Source organism: Halichoerus grypus, chromosome 2 (genome assembly GCF_964656455.1).
Source record: "Halichoerus grypus chromosome 2, mHalGry1.hap1.1, whole genome shotgun sequence".
Classification (NCBI taxonomy): domain Eukaryota; kingdom Metazoa; phylum Chordata; class Mammalia; order Carnivora; family Phocidae; genus Halichoerus; species Halichoerus grypus.
Window position 1 is genome coordinate 57,460,578 of NC_135713.1, and position 22,151 is coordinate 57,482,728.

The 22,151-nt window shown below is 49.1% G+C and overlaps 1 protein-coding gene across 1 annotated transcript in view; it reads right to left on the reverse strand.

Annotated features, from left to right (window-relative positions):
- Positions 1–22,151, reverse strand: part of SLIT3 (slit guidance ligand 3) — a 592,234-nt gene that overhangs the window by 92,304 nt on the left and 477,779 nt on the right. The window contains exons 10-12 of the mRNA XM_036106743.2: positions 13,428–13,499; positions 8,537–8,608; positions 4,883–4,954 (exon numbers count right to left, since the gene is read on the reverse strand). Of these exons, the coding sequence (XP_035962636.2) occupies positions 4,883–4,954; positions 8,537–8,608; positions 13,428–13,499 (216 nt within the window). The remainder of the gene's footprint in view (positions 1–4,882; positions 4,955–8,536; positions 8,609–13,427; positions 13,500–22,151) is intronic.

Consider the following 22,151-nt stretch of genomic DNA (forward strand, 5'->3'; position numbering starts at 1 on the left):
CCTTTTCTCCTGATAATGGCTGCATTGCTGGTCACCAGCTGTGGGTTGTCATGGTGATTCCTGATGCAAGGGAAGCTGCAAATGTAGCAATGCCATCAGGTGGCCTGAGAAACAGGACCTCCTTGGAGTCCACAGATATAGGAGGACTGTAGGAACAGGGTGCAAGCAGAGGGAAGCGGAGACTCTGAGAGACCAGACAGGAAAGCCATCACCTGCTCTCAGGAGGTCAAAGGCCTCACCTAGTGGGACCGGGCTTGCTCCTCTCCCTTAACAGCTACTAGGGTAGTCATTCGCCTCTTGCCTCCTGCTTGCTAATCTGTCCTTTAAGAGGGGTGAGTCATTCACTCAATGACCAAGCATGGGATGACCCCAGACTTTAAGTCTCCCTGAAGGCCTTCCTTGGGAAGCCCCAGGCACACAAGAAAGGGAGGAAGTCCTCTCTCAAGAGTGCATCACAAAGCAGGTTTGCTTCTGCTGCGGGGGAGAGTTTTCAATCATCTCGCCTTGACGCAGTCTTTAAAGACAAGCAGCTCCTTCATGCCCTCTCACAGGGGTTAGCGGGAGGCCAAGGAACCAGAGGGAGTCCCAGGGAGACGGCAGCCCGTGACAGATACTGAGGCATAGCCAAAGGAACTGGAGACAGTTCAGCAGCACCTCCTCCTCAGCATGAGCCTGTGAGGAATGTTCCATGGATCCCCAAACTAGCTCTGCAGATCTGCCTGGGACCGGGGCTGGAGCAGAAGTCTCTGGCATGGACTCCAGAATTAGACTGCCACTTATATGCTGACTGACAGTGGCCATGTTACTTAACCCTTCAGTGCCTCAGTCTCCTCATCTGTAAAATGGGCCTTTCAATAATACCTTCCTCTTAGCATCCTTGTAAGGATTAGAGAAGCATATAAGCATATCAGATTGCTTTAGCACGGGCTCTGGAGCATATTAAGTAGTCAGTAAATGTTAGTGGCTACTATTAGCAGCAGTAATATTACTTGTGAAACAGCTGGTGAGGGAAAGTGAGCTACAGGAGCGAAGTTTTGCTTACTGCCCTATAATTGGCATGTTGCTTGGCAAACTCCAAGATTCTCAAAAGGTCTTGTCTGCCTTCCAAGAAAATCAAACAACAAGTGCCTGTGTTGTCTTAACTTATTCCAGCCCAAAGACAGTCTGGTTTGGTTTAAGACCTCCTGGGGCCGGCTTAACATCGATCACGGCCAGCATTTACAAGAAAGCTTCTGCCTCAAATGACCGCCCGCCCCACTCAGGTGACTTTCCTGGGCATGCCGTGCAATCAGTGAGCACAAAATGAAAGCTTTTTCTTTCCTGGGGGAGCTGAAACAGCACAACTTGCAGCTGCCCATCCGAAGAGAAAGTGATGGTTCTAGAGACATGCTGATGGCTTTTCCTGCTTTGGGAGAGGTTGACCTCTGAGCTACAACGGGAGGGGGGGCACTTGACTGGCTGATGTCCCAGGAACCCAGGAGCCTGGGCGGGCAGGGGAATGGACAGGAACAGGAGCACCCTAAGTACCGACCCTAAGTTTCTGGTGAGGAAGGGGACGGGTGCAGCACGGGAGAAGAGGACAGGTCACCTCTCTGGTCGTCCAGCTGCATCCATCCCTGGAGCTGGGGGCATATGTACAGTGGCATATCCTGTCCTAACTGTGGATTCTGAGATGTCTTCATGTGGGATATTTCAGTTCTCAGTGGTTTAGGAGGGTGTCTCTAAACATATTTCTGGTCCAAATGGGCGCTGGACTTGCTCCCCAGCAGTCTATTTTAAGGAGGGAAGCTGACAGACCACCACACACTCCCCCAAAGATAAATAAGGGCTGTTACTAATAACCAACGAATGTGTGTTTACACACTAAGTGTCTGCAGGAACTGAACCTGTTTGGGATTAATTACAGGGAGACATACTAGTTATTTTGAAACATTTGAAGACTTTGAGAACAGCCTTTTCTGAGTTTCCCAGAAGCCATTACTGAGGTTTAGTATAAGAAAGAACTTCCTAACCTTCTCAGGACATAGTGATGACTTATTGCAAACACCATCAGTAAGAATAGATCAAATTTGTTATAGAGGGCACAGGAGGGGTTTCTGCACCAACCGGGTAGGAGATTGTGCTTGGAGCCCCGAAGCTCCTTTAACCTCTAAGATTCTGGGACTTAAACTAAAGGAGGTGACTCTTTCGAGGCTGACACCCAGAGGACAGGGCGTCGGGTTTAGGGGGTCACTCCCAGGACTGCTGAAGCTTTTCCATGTAGACCCATTTGTAAAGGCAGCCTCTGAGAAACTCTGAAGCCTGAGATATTCTACTCCTAGTGTTGGCCATCTGCTGGAACAAACCCATCAAGAAAATGACCCAGGAGGATGATCCAGGGACTGGGCAAATTTGGTGGGATGGCTGAAAAATGTGGAGAAATGGGACACGGGAGGGCAGGCAGGACAACTCAATGTATCCACTTCGCTACGGGCAGCTTCATGACAAGAAAGGAAATAGCCACGATCACTTCACGTGGCAGAGACAGCTTGGCTTTGTGACGCACCCGTAATTGGAGAAACGGAGAGAGAAAAATAAACACAAACCTCTCGCAAAAAGCCTTCGAGTCAAAGGAGAGGAAATTACCCAGACTACCAGGGTATTCTAATCAGAGCCTTCTTATCAGAGTGTCTCCAGTCTAACAAGGAGAAATCCAATCTACAGTGGGCTGGACGCTAAATTAGATCTAATCAGGACATGCTTTCCAACTGCTCAGCAGCAGGTCAAAGCCCAATGCCGGGCTGTGGTTGCTGCTGCTTTCTGGAAAGCGAGCCTAAGTTGTGTCAACTCTTGGTCCCGTGTGAGGGGGGATGCTTTGTCTTTACTCCCAGCTACTCCATTCCATCTGCTAAAAATTTTGGTGAGGTTGAACTAGAGCTGCCTTCCCTGCCCGTGCAAAGTCCTGTGAGTTCTATTAATATCATCACCGCTGTCAGCCTGGGAGACATTTCCTTTTTAAAAAACATGCACACCGCCCTCCCCCCCCTCCCCGGCTGAACCCATACATGTATTGATCTTTGCAACATGCCATGCCCTGTGCTGGGCACTTTGATGCATGTTAGATTTCTCCTTAATGTATGCAAGGGCATTTTCCCATCCACACCAGACACGCAGATTGTATAGGGATATTTACCCCAGCCCAGTGGAACACAACACCCCCAAATCTACCTCAAGGCCCATGCTGTTGTTACGCTTCCTTCCAGGGATTAATAGCTACAGTTAGCTAGCCTTCTGGTGGTGGTTATAACTTACAGTTTCTTTGCTACAAGCAAAGAACACCATCTGTGAAACACCCAGCTCCCTGCAGAGCCCTGGTGTGTCATTGTAACAAACAGCCTGAAGGGCTCACCTGAGGGCTGCGACCCTTGAAACCAATATGCCTACACAGAGACTCTCAGAGTGAGACAGACCTAGAGACAGAGGTGAGGGGGGACACAGAGAAAAAGATATGGAATCTTCTTTCTCTTGCTTTCAGCTTCACTGAAACCAACCTGACTACTGCTTGTGGATGGACATGCTGCCTGGAAAGCCGCTGGGCATGACAGCCATGACTGCACTGTCCTAGGAGGACCTGTCCAGGCCTGAGGCTTACAGGACACGGGAAGGGTAGGGAGTGAAGATGTGGAAAGGGAAAGGCTGACGAAGAGTCTCACTTGCTCTTCCTTGAAGAGTCCTTGGGCGTCACCCTGAGAGAGCGTGGCCCACCTTCCTCTCTCTGTTCTTGCGCCTGGCCTCCCTCCCAGACGGTCTGCACACTCCTACTGCAGCTTTGCTTAACTGCGCATGGTGTGGAGGGGGCGGCCCTTCCTCACCGCCTGTGGCTTGGAGATGGTTTTACAAAGACACACGGACACGCTCGCTCACTCATCTGCACTCCAGATGCACACCTCTACTCAAAGGGCTGAACGCCTTCTCCAGTCAGCTCTTCTCCGGTCTCCACACGGACTTTGCTGTGTGACGGAGGACAAGTCATTTACCTCTCCGAGACCTGTCTTCTCCACTGCTCGCAGGATACTCAAGATCAACTCCTCATACTCAGAGGAATTGTGATGGTCACCGAGCGGGCAAGGATGTGTACGCGCACACAGATACTCCCGTTCCCAGAGCACAGGCACGCGGATGCCACGGCTACCTAATCGCAAACCAGAGATCACTCACCCCCATCATAAAATCTTAAAATACAAGGTTCTTCTCCTTGCCTCTCCATATCAGAGTTCAATTATCCTCTTCAAACATTTAAGCTCAAATGACCAGAATGAAATAAATGCAAATAAATAATCCCAGATCTTAAAATTCGAGGCAACAAACCTTCCTTTAAATTAAATAAACACATCCCCCCTCAGCCACATCTTACCCAGATAGAGTCACACTGGTGACTGATTATGCGCTTCTGTGTAATTATTTCACCACCCCACCCCCACCCTTCTTCAAGGTCACATGCCTGTCAGCAGCTCTGTTTCAGCTTTCTTGCAGCATGGTGTGTCAATGTTTGAGTTCCCTACATTCCCAGCACACTCCTGCAAGGTGCTTCCCCTTGTAGGATTCAACTCAGGCTTAATTCCTAGGCCCCAGATCTACGGTCAGTGACTCATGCCCAGGCCAGGCTCCTGAGCTGTAGCATTTAGATTTGTTCACACTGACCTTGGCCTCCCTCTGCCAACTCCCTGGCTTTCTTTCCACCAAAAAGAGGTGATGGAGGTGTGGGGTGGACAGCTCAGAATTTTTTTTTTTCCTTTTGGTGTGTGTAAAATCAAAAGAACTGTGCAGAGCGTGGCTCGAAGTTTGCAGGGCAGAACCTGCAAAGAGTCTCCGAGACATACACAGTGACAAGGGGCCTACTCACAGCAGCTGTAGGGACACCAGCCCATCAAATAGTCCCTTGGCAAGCTCGGTGATCTTGTTCCCATAGAGCACCCTGCAAAAGAGCAGAGAAGAGAGCGGTCACTGTGGAGGCCAGGGCCCTGGAACCCACTCACGTAGCGGCCATCGCCTCGGCCAGCCCCAGCGGGTGGGTGGGTGGGGTTTCTCAGAGCATCTCCTTCCCTGGCTGGCCTCACCCCTCCTCCTTACCAGTGGGAGAGCAGGTGAGTGCCACCAGGGGCTGGAGAGGCAGGCTGTGTGGGAGGCAAGGAGAAATGGGCTCCATCCTGTTTCACTCCTGGGCAGCCCAGTTCAATAAATAATCCACAACAGGGAGCAGCAGTCCCTCTGTAGTGTCTCCCTGAGCGGCTAATATGACTCACACCTCAGCAATAAATAAGATGTGTAGGAAGCTGGCTGGCCCTGTGTCTTCTTGTCTTCAATGGGTATTGATCAGGCTGAGCCCAGCCTATAGAACGTTTCCTTTTAATATCCCATTGCATCCTAGCAATTCCTGAGCTGAGTTCTTTAATCATCCATTCAGACAGGGCTTTGGGTATCTGGGGTCCTATCCAGATGGCACAGGGACTGCTGAGTCAAGGACTGGCTCTCAGGAAACACTGGAGAGGAAGGAACTGTGATCTCGGAGCGATGGCCCCTGCACTCCAGCCCCTTCTTGATCTCCAGGAACCAAGAAACTCTGAATTCTTTTATCCCTTTCTCTTTCAGACCTACAGGGTCCCTCACACCATGTCTCCTATTCGTGCGCTGGCCTTCGGAAACTTGGGGGGGGGCGCTTGGGGAAGAATTCTATGGTCAGCTCCTCCAGCCCAGTGCCCAGGGGGTTCAGTTGGCCCCCCACATAGGCGCCGAGGACCCTGCTGGCCTCCCTTGCTTTCATCCGTTTGGCACAGACTGCTTCTCTTGGGTCCAGCCTCCTCTGACATGGAAGAAACTGAGCTAAGGAGGGCTTTTTTCTTTTTGGTTTTTTCCTTTCAATTCCCTCTTGGGCCCTGAAGTACACTGCATGAATGCAGTATTCAATCCCCACTCAGACTGCAAATCCAGGCTGTTACACGTCTTTGAGGAGACAAAATATTAGGGTAAGGAAAGAGTAAATGGGAGCGATAAACCAAACCCCCTGTTTTCCAGACGCCACCAGGAAAAAGAGTGTCTCATTCAGCTGGTGGGTGTGTTTCATTAATGTTTCAACAAATTAATGAGTAAATAGAAGTCAGCATGACGGCTCAGGCTCACGTTTGTAATTCATATTAATGTCGCACCGCTCACTGCACCAAACACTGTAGCGTCACTGTCTGCTCGTCTCGGCTGATGTCAGAGCTGTTGGTGCAGCAGCGGCTGGTGGGGTGGTGGGGCCAGGGACTTGGGCAGGGGATCCTCACATGACCCATCATACCTCCATACGGGACAGCTCTCACCTACCGGGTCAAAACCACTCTCCAGCAGACTGAAGAGGGCTGTGGGTCTACCTTGGAGCAATCTGGGTGTAGACCCACCTGGCTTTGCCCTCAAATCTTTCCTTGACTGCCTTCTTCCCACCCTTCAGGTCTTGAGTGCACACAGCTCTTCCTTGGGAAGCTTCTCCTGAATATTTTAATGTTTTTCACCACCTGTCACCCTGTTTTTATTTCTTCATCACTTCACGATGTCATGTTCTATTACTTATGTATTCATTTACTTAAACATTTTTCTGTGCCTCTACCTCTCAGCTCCCTTGAATGTTGGCTCCATGCGTGTGGTGACATTATGTGGCTTGCTCATGGCTGGGTCCCTAGAGCTGAGAGCTGACAGGGTCTAGCACAGTATTTGTTGAAAGAATACATGAATGAGTACGGGCAAGGCTTTCCTGCCTTTTAGCTTGGCCACTCCTGAGTTTGGGTTGGGTATGTTTGTGTTCCAAGCTCCATGAGCCCAAGGGTCTTGTCCATCCAGTTCACGGCCACATTCTATGTGCCTAGTAGGTGTCTACTTGAATGGATGAATGCATAAATTGGGGGGGGGCACTTCCCTTACGGCCCCAGTGTATTTCAGAACTGGCCAGTGGGATGCCAATGCCATGTCTGGCAACCAGATTTTGATTTTTTTTTTTTCTTTCCCTGCAGGACCAGAAGCATCTCACAGTCCTCAGATTGTGCCCAAGTCCCAGCAGAGGGAAACCAGATAAGGGGAATGGGACGGTGGGGGCGGGGACAGGATCCTGGCAGCACACAGCCACTCCTCTGCTCCTCTGTGATCTTCAGCACAATAAGCAGGCACTAATCTCACAGACGATCCTGTCTTTGATAACCCAGCCAGATGTTCTATTCGATAAATGAAACTAATTTACTCTGCAAGCAGCAGGCAACAGCTGACTCAAGAGGCTTCCCTGTGCTCAGCCCCTCCCGGTGGGACGGGGCCAGGTGGGGGAAACGTGTATCTTGTTACCTGCCCGCTCATAAATTAAGCAAACAGGTTACAGAGAGAAGCAAAGCACAGACAGCTCGCTCACCCCTACTCAGTGGGCGGGTCATCAAGTGACATAAATGATATCAGCTGATGATACCTCTCGAGTCTTAGTGTATATTTTTCACATTATCTGGAGTGAAGAGGCAGCATCACATGGGGTTGAGAGCATGGGTTCTGGAGTCGCACTGCGTGGGTTCAAATCCTGCCTCCCCCCGTTGTGGACTTCGGATAATTATACTTATTCGGCAAGCTTTATTTTTGTGCAATTATTGTGTGCCAGGTACTGTTCCAGGCGCCAGAGATTCAGCCAGGATCAAAACAGATAAAAGGTCCTGTCTATGCGGAGCTCGGATCACCCCGATTCCTTCTACTGTAAAAGAGAGATGAGGATAAGAGCCTGTATTTTAGGTTGTTCTGAGGACTAAACCTGCAAGACTCCTGGCACACCCTGAGTGCTTTATAGGTACTGCCAATTATTTTAATCATGGTCACCACTGAAGGTGTGTTAGGCAGGAAAGATAGCGCTCTCCCCATTTTGTCTGGGGGGGAAATAGACTCAAGTGGCGTCCCCTGGGCCACGTGGTGAGTCACTGACAGAATCAGGACAAAGCTCCATGCCTTCCTGCCCCTGTGGGTCTCTGAGTCCCTGGTGGGTGAGGCTGTGGTTCCACCCAGCAGGCTGCCCTAGGGTTGTGAAATCCAAGAGAAGGCCTTACAGGAGGGGGTGGATGCTTACTCAAGAAAAGCCTGAAAATCAGGGGAAGAAAATTAGCTTCTCCCTTGACAAGGTCACACAGATGGGCGAAATGGGCACATTGGTAATAAACATATATTACCGTTCCGTCCCTCCAGGTCCCTAGAGAGCACTGCTGAGGCACGCGGGTGGGAGGGAAAATGTGGGTAGAGCAGAAGATGCATTTGAATTAGAAGCCAATAACTGGGAAGGCTGCTGGGCACTTAATCAATAAAAATAATGCATTTGGGTTGTAGAAATATTCCCCAAGATCAATTTCCCCTGAAGAAATATTTGTTTCTTTTACCAGGTTGCCACAAGTGTGTAAGGGAACATAAAGCCTTGATAAACACCTCCTGAAAAATATGGACACATCCCCCTCCTATTGCCAACTCCCCCCCCCCCACCCCGCCCCACACGACTCTGCTCCCCACTTACAGTGATGTGAGTGATTTCAGACCTTGGAAGGCATCTGGAGCAATGTCCGATATCTGATTCTTGCTGATGTCTCTAAAAAACATTGATGGGAGAGCCTGAGAACACAGTTCCGAGGTGTGATACGGTCATTCCTAGGTGTGAATCGAGCACTTCAGATATTTAAAGCAGTGAGAATTAATCAGTTTATTTATTCACAGTACAAGAGAAAGGGCTTAAAGACCATTCAGTTCAACTGTCTCTTGATGAAATATACTACATTTGTTTCACTCTTCTTGGCTTTCAAAGAATGCTCACCCACAGCATCTTGACTTTGACATATGGCTTTGCACATGTGAGCTCTTCCTTCATAGGGAAGGCCGCACCCAGGCACACTGGGGCCTTGTTGTGCATTACCTAGCAATTATAGCATCAACGAAGCAGAAGCTGGCCTCACCCAAACACAGGCCAGGGTTCGGGCATGCATCATCTTCTTGTCGCATGCCTCAGCCAATGCTGATTTTCTTCCCCATATTGTCCTGAGTCATTTCACCTCCCCAGTGACCTTTCCTTACTGACCTGAAAAGAGGTTTTGAGCAGTGACTAAAGTCTCTGGTTCGGTGCGTCCTCCAGGTCATGTGATGCAAGCACATCATGAGATCCTCATGGGATGGCTCTGAGATGTGGATTTGTCACTGGTAGTGCTCCTCAGACGGGCGTGAGCCCGCGGCGGCGGCGGGGGGGGGGGGTGATGCCCAGGGCTGGGGGGTCCGGTGGACGAGCGGGAGGCTACGTGACAGAAGGCAGCCACCCTGGCTGCGCTGGTGTGGAGGAATCGCCCTGACCTGGCTCCTCCTCAGGGCCCAGAGGCTGCCCCTTTCCTGCATCCCAGTGACTTCCAGCCTCTAGTTCTTGCTAATGGCACTTCACTGAGGCGGAAGACTTTCTCTGAGTCCTTAGCTCGAGGGCGGCCTCTGGGCTCCTATCATTGGAAGGTGAGTTGCCCCAGTTTCCAGAGACAGCGCACCTCTCCAGTTCTTTTTCTTTAACAAAAGACATCAATTGGTCTTTGCTTTTGTGTAGGAGAGAGCGAGCTGGGGTCTTGGAGGGTCAACAAGGAGGAGCTGAGGGACTATGGAGAAGAAAGCACATCTAAGCTGATTCTTAAGCAACTGCCTCCAGCGAGGCCAAACCCCCAGCCCCCAGCCTCTGAAGCACACTCCCTGGGTCTGTTTCTCCCCTCCTTCTAATAGCCTTCAAAGGGCTGCATGGCCACCTTTCCTAGGCCTCTGCTCCCTCCGTCCCTGGTTCCAAAGGCAGGAAGTTGAAAGATATTTCACAGGTTAAGGCTTCTTAGGCACAGCTGTCGAGCTTATCCCTTTAGCTGGCAAGATCGCCTCTCACAAATCCACAGATTGTGCTCACAAACTCGTCAGTTTACACCAGGCTTTTCTCCGGCGCTCTACTTCTGTATAAGGGTCTTACCAAGCAAATGCCCTGGATTATCCTAATCTTGCTCGCCCTCCGCCTGCCTGCCTCACTAGGCATGTCAGGCCAGCACGCTGGCTCTGTGCTCAGATCAGACCGCTGAGCGAGCCTGGGTTTTTGTTTTGTTTTGTTTTGGGGGTTCTGTTTTGTTTTCCTGATCATGGGATGTCTCTTCAAGCTACTGAGATCTCTAGCGTGCAGGAAGAAGTTCTGGAACTCGGGGGTAGCAGGGGGAGCCCTCTGCTTTAGCCTCCTCAGGGCAAAGTGGTGGTCAGGCCACAACTAGCCTTTCAGACGCACTCTTCTCTGTACACGGGAGGGATGTCTTGTGGTCTTGGAGATGACGGGGAGTAGAAGTGGACAAGTGATAGTTTAGCTGGGGATTGCCCCTGGTGGTCACTTCATCTTAGTTCTTAATTCTGCAGGAAGTAAATGGCAGCCTGAAATGGTGAAGGACCTAGAGCCACAGGTGACTTGACGCAGCTATGTGTTTGGCATCTCAGGTCTCCCGTCACTTCACAATGACGGATGCACGAGGCAACGGCGCCGCCCAGAAGGCAGGCTGGGGAAGCCATCTCCTGCTCCCTGACCTCCATGCCTGAGCCCTCCCGATCCACAGCAGGTGGCCCTGAGCTGACTCCAGGTTCTGGGTCACTCTTGCTCAGTGGTTCTCAAACATCACTAGGGTGTTTACTAAAGCGCACCCCCGGGGAGTCTGCTTTCACGAGCAGGGGGCAGGGGGCTAGAAACCTGCATGTATAGCCCATCTCCAGTGATTCCTGTGCACGTGGTCCCGGGGCCATGCTTTAGGCCACAGTGTTTTCCCATCAGGTCGGTCTTAGACATACCCCAGTGCCCCGGGGCTTACAAACTGGATGGCCGAGAGGCAGTGGACTTTCCAGACGGTTCAGAGCCAAGGTGACAGATACCTGTGGAATCCTACTCTACGTAAGAGTGCAGAAGCGGAAGAACATGCCTTTCTGGCCAAGTCGCACAGCTGTGGCCCCCATTTGCCTGCGCCGTCAGTTAACCAGCCCTGTAAGACCAGGGGCTTCTCTCTAGTGCCTATTGCGCTCCTCATAAATGGCTTCTCTACCTTGATACTAGTTTTTACCTGGAAGTATTTTTTATACTAAGCCGGCCACGAGAAATGGGGACAAAGTCATTCATTCCAGGAGAATCCTTTGTTGTTGCTGTTGTTGTTATTAGAGAGAAGAGGAGGGTGTAGTTCATACATAGTTGAGGGGAAACTTCTTTCTGTTAGAGAGACTGGCCATGTACACCTAGGAGGAATTCACACTTAGGGTTTTAAAATCCATTCTCACCAGGGGCCCTACTTCTCCCAAGCCATCATACTTCAGTCTTGGTTTGTGAAGTTCTGTTAATCGGAAAAAATTTTAAGTGGTCTCTCTTCCCTACCGCCATCTCCTTGGGGAAAAAAAGGGCATCATAATAAATATCAGTAGCATCAGAAGTGATCAAAAATTAAATTCCCTTCACAGGTCATGACTGAGAAGGTCTTATGAATTTTGAATTGCACAGATCATGGCAACTCCAATGGGATGAAGAAAGGACAGTAAAACATAGCCAAGCTCTAAATTACCTGGACTTCACAAAAAATTAGAGCAGTAACTTAAATCATGCAAGAGATATAGGTTGGGGCAGTGACTGAACTTGTCATTTTTCACTGAAATTACTATCTGGCTGCATAATCAAGCTAGACTTTAAAAATGAATTTGGGGGGGTACGGAGTGAGCTGGGGAAGCAGGGAGACCAGGAGATTAATGGCCCAAGGTTTTAAATATTAAGGCCTATATTTATACAGCTCCTCCAGCAAGGATGCTGCCAAGGGGAGAGAAAAAAGTACGTGCTCAGGGCTGGCTCATTATGTTGGTTTCTACTTCTGGAATTGTACCAGGAGAAAATCTTGTTTGGTTTGGATTTCCAGGAAGATGGGAAGTTGCCTTCCCAAGATCCGAAGGTAAAGCCTACCAATGCCACTGTTTCTTGGGGATGTTTATTTTTAACATAAAAGGAGTCAGCAGACACTTAACCTCCTTAATGGAGGCCCTCCTACTCAAAGGAAACCGATGAATCAGCCTTCAGCAGAAGGGCACAAGATCGAGTCAGTGCATGTTTCTACCTGCTCTTTCTTCCTCTGTGGGGGCCAGAGAGGGTAAGTAACTGGGATGAAAACAGCATTTTGATTACTGGACCATGATAAATGACTTCTCAGCCCAGAAAAGGGAAAGATGTCTCCTTCCCCTATTCTTAATATCTATGCTGGCAATGGCTGGGCCATTTCTGAATCCTACTAGCCTCCCTTGCGAGCGCCCTGGTCTGAGTGACTCACAGAGTGGGGCTCAGGGCAGTCATGGGTTGGGGAAGGGTGGTGATGATGTTGCCCCCATGGCAGGGATAAGGGCCATGATGCATGATGCTGTCAGTGGTGCCGTGGTAGGGAAGGAACAGCAGTGTTGGTGTCTCCCAGGTATTAGGATACAGTGGTCAGTGATCCTGGATGCAGTGGTAATGGGGATGGTGGGGATAATCACAGGCAAGACATATGTGGTTGGAGGATAAGGAAGGGCCCAAGGCTTCTTATCTCACTTAGAAAGAATAGAAAGTCCTTACCATGGTCTAAAGGGTCCACAGGATCTGGCGCTACGTACCTACCTCTCCAACACAATCCCCACCACTCTCTCCCTCACCCTCCCGTCTTCCTTGCTGCTCTGCAAACCATCCACGTATGCTCCCCAGGGCTCTTCACTTGCTCTCTCCTGAGAGCTCCTTATTCCCACCCTTCATTTGGGTCACCTGCACAGAGAGGCTTCTGTGGGCCCTTCCTTTGTTTTACTTTCTAGTACTCACCAATTTCTGGTACTTGTTTCTTTTCTGAGTTCTCCCACTTAAGTATGTAAGCTCCACGGGAGCAAACTTTGTTTTAGTGCACACTCCGTCCACAGACCATGCAGTTCCTGCACGTGGTAGACGTTCACTCTTTGTTAGATGTGTGTGTGCATGGCCGTAGGCATGTTGGTTAGGGTGCTGTAGACTGATACAAGGCCACTGTCCCAGCTTTATTGACACTCCTATTTCAGGTCCACATCATGAAAGTGAGGACAGTCAAAATGGTGGTATAGGTTTTTTTAGCCAACTCAGCTCTACCTCTGACTCAGATAATTTCACTTTGCTCTAGTTGGAGAGACCCCTAGCTCTGAGGTGTCTAAATCCATATACCTCACCATCTGAAAGCAACACTCCTGACCCACACCTCCCAATCTTAGAGAGCATTCCAGGTCCAACACTAAACTCTCCAGGAAGGATGCGAGGCAGGCAGTCATCTGGGCAGGTTGCCCACGACACAGGACACCCATTACCCCCCGCATAAAAACATCGGCCTCATCCCTTCCCTGGGGAAACTCACATTCGCTTCAGTTTCTTATACTGGGTGAAGGCTCCAGCAGGGATGGATTTGATGGAGTTCTGTTCCAGGCGTCTGGGAAACAGAGCAGAGAAGAGTCAGTTAACCATCCACCTGTCAAGAGGTGGTGGCTGAGGGCCTTGAGGACAGGATGGTCCCTCTTATCACATGGCACCCACTATTGGTTATAGGACACCAGGCAAACACTGTGTGAAAGCTAGAGACCCATGTTCTAGTGGAAGGAGCACCCATCCCAGGATCTAATGGCCGTTGGAAAAATGAGAGAAGATGACATCTCCTTGAGGATTCTGGCTCTTGCCTATTATAAGCCATCTTTGAAGGCAGAGGTCTTCTTCAAAAAATCTGTAGCATCAGAGTGCTGAAAAAGTCAAAGGGATAAAGAGAAGAAGAGATGGCCTGTGGGCCAGTGACACCTGCCTGCCAGAGAAGCATGTCACCTTTCAGTAAACACTCAACCCCTCCCTGCCACAGGGGTACCAAACAGGCAGGAGTGACAATGGCTGACTTCATTTCTGTTTTTTTTTATTAAGGTATAACTGACTTAGTTTCAGGAGTACAACATGCAATAAACAACAACATTTGATATTTGTTTCTGGGTTTTTCAATGGGCTTCTAAAGTGCTGGAGAAACGGCCTTCAAATCTTTAGGCTCCCAGCCTGACACCCATCAAACTGGCTTCCTGACATCCCGAGGGCCCTAGGGGCCCCAGTCGGACCACCCCCCGGGGGCTGCTGCTAGAACCCCTGGCTTTACCACCTTATGGACTTCCCTGAAGTGCTTCCTCTCCTGGGACTGCAGAATGACAAGAAATGCTACAGGCCCAGGGCCCAGAACTTCCTTGAAGAGAAGGGGCCATGGGGAGTGAGCAAGCATCTCAATGCTTTATTCTCTCGCCTCTCAGATGACTTCCTGTCAAGAACAGGTGTGGAGGGCCACAGGCCTGAATGGGAGGCAGGACCCTCTGTTAGAGGTGATGAGTGAATGCCTTGGCCTTGGCCAAGGACTCAGCCTCTCCTTCTTGCCCATCTCCCTTTTCTCCAGGGTGTGGATCTTTTCATCACCTCCTCATTTGACATGGATGTTCCCCACACCCCCAGCAGGGAAGACACACAAAAAGGTGTGTGCAGGGAGGGATGGGGGGAGCAGAAGGGACAGACGGGCGGAAGCGGCTCCCTTGGAGGCTACATCTAGTGGATGCATTTCTGGCGGGGATGAGCCCATTCATCTTGAAGAGTAATCCCCGCTGCAGAGTCAGGGAGACAGTCATATTAATTTGTGCTTCTGCAATCTCATCTTCATTGGGGGAAGAGAGTATTTGTTACTGGAACCGCTAATGGAGCAGTTTGCCAGCAATTTTCCCATTTCAAACAACATCTCAGCTGCTAATGTGGAATGGTTTGTCAGGCCTACCCATAACACAGACAAATCACTCTCCAGGCCAAAGGAAGGGTTGGGGGGGGGGCGGTGGAGAAAAAGAGGAAGGGCGGGTGGGAGGAGAAAGGGAGCATCAGGACAGATCATTCTTGGCTGCTGGATGAAGAGAGTCTACAAAGGAGACTGCCACGGTCTATTAAGAAAGCCTTTGTGGCCTGCCGGAGGGGGTGGGGAGCATGCTCTGTGGGCACACGGGCACAGGCTGGCTGGACGGGGGCCGGGCTGGCTCACGGGAGGGCACAAGAGCAAGCCACCAGGTCTTAGAGTCTGTGAGCTACCGGCTCCAGCCACCCACAGAGGCGGCGGACTCGGGGCAGGCTGCCTTGACTGAGATGTTCCAAGGACATTCTTGTTTTCCAGCTGAGCAGAGTTCAGTAGGGATTTCTCAGCCAAGGCAGTGGCTCTATGGGTCTCTGGGGCTGCCAGTCAGGTGGAAAATGCTCTCCAGGAATCCTGTGATTCACCTGCCACTTTGGCAAGGGATTGTGGCTGGATGATGCCTCTGGGGAGAGCCACTGTCTGTAATGATGGCAACGCCCTCAGTTTTTGCAAGAGGATCCACCGCTCCCAGCTGCAGGCCAAGAGCCCATGCAAGTCAGGTCAGCACTGCGTGGGAGGTCAGCCGGCTGTGTGTGCGATTCATAATCAATTAACCTCCACTGTAGTGACGGGCGTAAGAGCCGAGGGAGGGATGAACCAGTGAGCAATACATGGTGCCTGTCCCCAAGGAGTTTAATAATCTGGGGACAGCAACAGCCCAAGACGGTCCATCACAGAACCAAATTCTATGGCTCACATAACAAACAGGAAGAGCTATCATTTATGAGGCCAAGTTGATTTATGTCTGTTATCTCTTTTAATCCTTACATTTATGAAGCAAGCTGTGTTGGCCTCATTTTGTGGATGCTGAAAATAAAACCTAGAGGGACCAAACAGCCCGTCCAGAGTGACAGAGCAAGTAATTGGCAGAACTGACATCTGTTTGTACCCATCGGACATACTGCCTGCCTCTCTTTCTGAAAACAGAGAAACTGAGGCCTAGAGACTAAAGTGACTTCCCCAAAGTCACAGAAAGGTTCGGGAGGTTAAGACTCCAGGCAGCCTCTGCAGAAGTCGGTATTTTGTAAAAAGGCTGAAGGAGTTGAGGGAGACGCTGTACAGGTGCGAATATATATAAATATGCAAATAGAGTGCAAAGGTGTGGTTTTGAACAAAGAACTCCAATCTCTGCAGGGATGGCTCTGTGCGTCCTGTACTTGTCAGATGCACACACTCTAGGGATGGTATTTGTCTCTGCAGCCTCTCTGCTGCTTATGCTGCTGTGGGTCCTGGCTGGGCACCGAACCCCTTACGGAGTGCCAAGGCCATGGCAAGTGCCACGATGTGGGTTAACCTTGCCCCAAGGGGCATCAGAGTTTGTCTGGGGGGTGTAGTTGTGAATAGTCGGTGTTCTTCAAATGCAAAGTAAAGGTGAGGATAGGGATAACGACAATAGTAAGAGCTAATAGCTATCAGGTGCTTGTAAATCGGCATTAGGCTAAGAATTTTACCTGGTTTATCTTAATATTTACACCTCTCTGAGGCAAATCCTATTCATTATTACCATCTCCACTTTAAACGTGAGAAAATGGAGGCTCAGAGATGTTAAGTCACTTGTCCAGATTCACATAGCCAGGAAGAGCTACAGCTGGGATGAAACTCAAGTTCGTCCCATTCAAAAACCTCAACTCTCCGTCACCGAGCTTTGCCAAATCCCATTTGGAGCGGAGGCATCTCCATTTTTAGTCATTGCCAGCTCATCCTCAGGGAAACGGCCCCTTCGTCAAGGGAGTAAGCCCACAGTGAGTGTGCACACACGAAGTTTCTCTGCAGCAGACAGCCCCCGGTGGGTTTTATACAGCCTGGAACAAGCATGCAAAGATCCATAGTCCCAGTGACAAAAGGTGTGAAGGATGAGAAGAAGCAGTAGCATCAGCAAAAACTGTCACATTTAGAGAGGTGTCTGAAGCCAACAGCTGTTTTAGGTCTCTCTTAAATGGCACATGGGTCTTTCTTTGTCTGGCAAACATTCTTCAGGCTGCAAACTGATTTAATAGAACTAGCATAAAAACAAACATACAAATCAAACATCTGAACATCTTCCGGCACCAGTAAACACAATGGGAACATCTGATGGGGATTTCAGCCATTTGCGCTCTGTATTGATTTGCCCTAGTTTCTCGGTGCTTCCTTAATGATCTGTCATTTGCAAACATGCGACTGAACACAATATATTTCTAGCAGTGCATAAGTCAACATGATGCCAGAGAGACTGGCAGGGGCACGGCAGCGCAACGGCATGGCTACGAGTCACCTGATAGAGCGGTTCTGGAGCTGGGTTCGAGTATTGGTGGCAGAAATGGCTGAGGTGGCAAGAAGGACAAACATCTACCATTTACTGAGGGCCGTTTATATGTTAGACACTGGGCTCTTTGCACGCTGGCTTTTAGTCCTTCAACAATCCTACAAAGCAAGTATTATTAGTAGTATAATAACAACAAAGATGAGGGCTGCGGGCATAGGTGACATGAGTCATTTGTGACCTGCTCTGCACAATACCTGGCATTTGCCAACAGAAAACAGAGGAGCAGGCACGGAGCCAGATTCGCTCTTCTGATTATATGCATGTGCCCAGATGCCTCTCCCAGAGAATTTTTTTTTTTATCATCTTAGGAAAAAAATGAAAGAAAAATAGTATGGGAACTTGAGACTAAACCATTCTATCATGTTGCACATGTGACCCTGTGCATAGGTTTTTCTTTTTAGGTTCCATTCAGTGTCTTCCAAACATTGTGCTAATTTTCTGCACAATTGTGCTACTTAATCTTCATAGAAAATCTCTAGTAGGTCTGATGAGCCCCATTTTGCAAAGGGGGGAGCGGACTGAAGCAGGAGATGTTAAGAAAGGTGCCCTAGGTAAGAGGCAAAACTGGGAATTCAACCCTGGACTACTTATCTCAAGGCTCCGTTCTTAATTATTCTGTGCTGCATCCGCTTCCCTTTTATTCCACTGCCCCATCCCACCCCATCTCCCCGCCTTCCATGTGACAGTCCCTCAGAAACCTGGTGCTCTCAGAACATTGAAGAATCCTGGATGGTGATGGCTTCCAGAACCCTCCAGTCCTTTTGTTCTGTTGTCTGCTTTTTTTTCCTTTTCCTTTCCCATTCTCTCTTTTTAAAATTCCCTGGTGACCAGTATAATGGGAGAATATGTGTTTTTGCTAAGCAGATAAGCCACTATTTATCTCCTCACCCCCGACAATGGGATTGAGGTGAAATGATGGCTACCTTTCCCCCAGATGCTTTCACTTATGACTCGACAGGAAGCCCATCCGCGGCCTTTCTCCATCAACTAAATTGAGCTGCTAGAGCAGAGGGCATGAGACACACTGGATGGCGCTGTGTGTGTGTATGGGTGGGGGGGGGGGGCAGAGCAAACTGGAAGAAGATGGGACAGAGATTAAGATGAAGCTCTAGCTACAGATGGTCCTCTTGAGCCTTGAGGACTCTGGAGGGAAGACAGAAGACCACAGAAGAGAGGAAGGTGTGAGCCTCTGGCTCTTCCCAGAATCTATCCCTGGTAGAGGCTGGAGCCGGTTCAGAGAAACGACAGAGAGCAGCAAGAACGGTGCCGTTGGTGGGAGCTCAGTTTCGAGGAAAATCTGCAAGGAGCTGTCTCACTGTGGGTTCTCTGGAAGAAAGCTATTTTTAGAGGAATTGGCTCTGCTATGCGGGGAGACCAGCACACAGTCCTCTGAGCTGCTTCGGCTTTGAAAAAAAATTCTAAAAGAGTTTGCCAGATTGCTTTGCATGAGAGATAGCCCTTCCTCCCCCCAAAAGTTGGGGAGTGCAGAACCCCTCCCGAGGTGTTAGAGAATCACTACCGGCTGAGGATTGTGCACAGGGTCTGGAGAGCCTGATAGGGCGCCAAACATCCCTAAAGAGAGGGGGGAAATCTGCACTGTATGGGTGCCATGGACACAAGGCAGAATTCCTGACAGTAAAAAGTCACATTCAGATGTCTCTGGGATGATAAATCAGACACCTCCTATTCATCCTGGGCTAGGTACTGCAGTTTCAACTCTCTACTCTCTATCTCATCTTTCAACCTCCCCCATCTGCTGGTCTTCTCTCCCTGCTATGAGGATGCGTTTCAGCTGTTTTCAAGACTTCACGGCCAACACACGGGTCCCCAGGCAAGGGCTTTGTTACCTTGAAGAATGAGCAGGTTTCTTCCTCAAAGGTCTCTCTTACATGTCACCTCTCCCCATCCCCTCCTAACCATAGAATCTTGTCTCATCTCTTTAATGTCTCAGTTTCATTTCATCACAGAAGGAGAAATCCTGGGCAATCTGTCTGGTGGGCCGTGGGTGCTTGGCAAGCAGGGGCAGCCTTATTTCCATGTCTGCATACATTTGCATGAAGATGAGCTACTGCCAGGCTCCATTCCTAATGCAAGTGGCTAGCCTGGTTCTTGAACCTCTTCTCTCATCCATAACCCTCAAGAACCTGACCTAGCGTTGGGGAAGGTTTGTGTATGCGGGTAGCTCCAGCTCCTATGATATGGTCCAACGCTTCTCACTGAGCCTAATAAAAGTGGAAGTGGTAGTAGTAGTAGTAGTAGTAGTAGTACTAGTACTAGCAGTAGTAAAATACCAACAGTCCTGGCTGACAGTCTATCCTCTGTGTCAGACACAACGCTGAGCGTTTGACAGCACATGTTCATTTCGCTTTCACGAGACCTGTTAAGAAGGTACCACTGGCCTCCACGTGTTTCGGTTGAGGAAAACAAGACTCAGAAAAGTTATTTAACCAAGAGCTAAAAGGCAGGGCCAGAGCTAGTACGTGGATCTAGCTCCCTGAATTCAAGGTCTACGCTCTTAAGAATCTGGTTGCTGTTTGTGGCTGTTTGTTTTTAGAAGCACTCCAGCTAGGTTGGTCATTCCCAGACTTTTAGATTTCACAGGCTAGGTGGTTCCAGACCTTTTATTTTGCCAATTAAGGTGCCCTGTGTGTGTGTTATATAATACATGTTTATATAGAGACATACATTTATAATTACATAATAATTACACATGTAATTAAACACATGTTTATCACGTACATGTGCATGCACACACAAGCATATATATTCTGCCTTCAGCAACCATCATTTCATAAGATAGAGGGCATTTTAAGAAACAACAATAACAGAATAAGGGAGCCCAGGAATTTAAAATAAAGGATAGTCTTTTAAATTGAATAGTTTTGCTCAACAGAAAAACATCACATTGTTCTTGTTTTTCTCACTTTTACCTCACACCACGAAAAAGATATCAGTAATCCAACAGCCTTTCACAAATCGCTACTCTAGTTTGTTAATATCCCTTTATTTTATTATTATTATTTTTAAAGATTTTATTTATTCATTTGAGACACAGAGATACAGAGAGAGAGAGAGAGAAAGCATGAGCAGGGAGAGAGAGAAGCAGGCTCCTCGCTGAGCCAGGAGCCCGATGTGGGGCTCGATCCCAGGACCCTGGGATCATGACCTGAGCCGAAGGCAGACGCTTAACCATCTGAGCCACCCAGGCGCCCTGTTAATATCCCTTTAAAAACTTGATGTCCAGGGATGAGCCCAACAGTCCAGGTACGGCTTGGTCTGCATGGGTCTCACCTCTGATGTGGACATCTGCAATTTCTCTCTCCCAGACACCCGAGCTGTGTGCCTGTGAGGCCCAAGTTGGAGGTATAAAGATGTGGGGCAGAGGAGGGTGAATCAGGGGTTGGCAGGGGTCAAGTTACAGCTTGACTATTAGACTGGCCTCTTTCATCAGGCTGTGGTTTGAGGAAAGATCTATGGCTGCCAAAGAGGGAAGATAAACCTGGCAGATGGAGGGAGAAAGGAACGAAGTGGGGCAGAGAAAGAAAGCAAAGATCTTTGGGAATCTGAAATGAGATGAACATGGGAAAGAATTCTGTCTTGAACATCTGACTTGGAGGGCCAGAGCCCTACCCTGGCATGGATGGAGAGGGAAGGTGGGCAGCTTTTACGACAAGGAGCAAAGCATTAACTGGGTGAAGAGAGAGATGGGGCTGGGAAGTGAGGTGAGAAGATCATTGGTGGGGAGAGGGAGAGAAGGGGGGAAATGAATCAGGGGAGGAAGATAAAGACAAGGGGAAAGAGTACAGAATGGGGAAGAGAGTAAGGCCAGGAACAAAAGGAATTCAGAGAAGAAGAGAAGGGGATAAGCAGGAGCCGCATGGGGTCTAAGTGAGCTCCTTCCATGGAAGGGATCTCCAAAGCGAGAGCAATACACCATGAGGAGCGAAGGGAAACAGCAAAATGTGAAGTGAATTAATTGTTGGTTCTTGCCAAAAGGAAGACTGAAGGCTGAGCAAAGGCCATGGAAAGTGTGGGTGTCAGGCCAAAAGGACGCTTTACTGACTGGTTCCTGCCTGCAGGTGTGAGTTGTGTCTACTAGGGCTGGGGGAAGAAAGTTTTGAAGGGAATTAGGGAAAAGCTGGTAAAACCAATGGAGAAAGAAGAAACTGACTCTCCACTGTGGTAAATCATGTTTCTTCTCATCTTAATCAGGATGAAAGAAAAGTCTTTAAAATGTCCCTTTGATCTGGCTCCTCATTGCCTCTCTGATCTCATCCTCGAACGCTCTCCCTTATGTTCACTTCACTCCAGTGACACTGGCCTTCTGGTATAGCAGGCACACTCCTACCTCTGGGCCTTTGCACGTGCTGTGCCCTCCACCTGCAACACTCTTCCTCCACATAGCCACATGTTTTGTCTCCCCAAGTTACTTTGAATCTTTTCCTAGTTTTATTTTTCTCCACAGAAGCCATCGCCTTCTATCATGTCATATAATTTGTTTTGCTTTGTTTACTGTTTATTACCCCCCATCCCCCGAATGCAAGCATCATAAAGGCAGAAATTTTATGTCTCTCATTCACTGATGCTCCTCAAGCACAGAACTACGATTGGAACAGAGCGGGCTAACAACAGACGTTTAATGAATGAATGTGTGAATGGCTGAGAGAGTTAATGGGCCGTCTATTGGAATAGAAGGGCATGCATAGGAGGAGGAAGGAGGGGAGAAGAGCAACAGAGAGGCTACGGGAACGTGTGTCTTATTTGGAGGATTTTATCTGATGATATTTGGAGTAGGAGGGTTCTATCTCACCGTGTTTTTATTTTTTATTTTTTTTTATTATTTTATTTATTTATCTGACAGAGAGAGA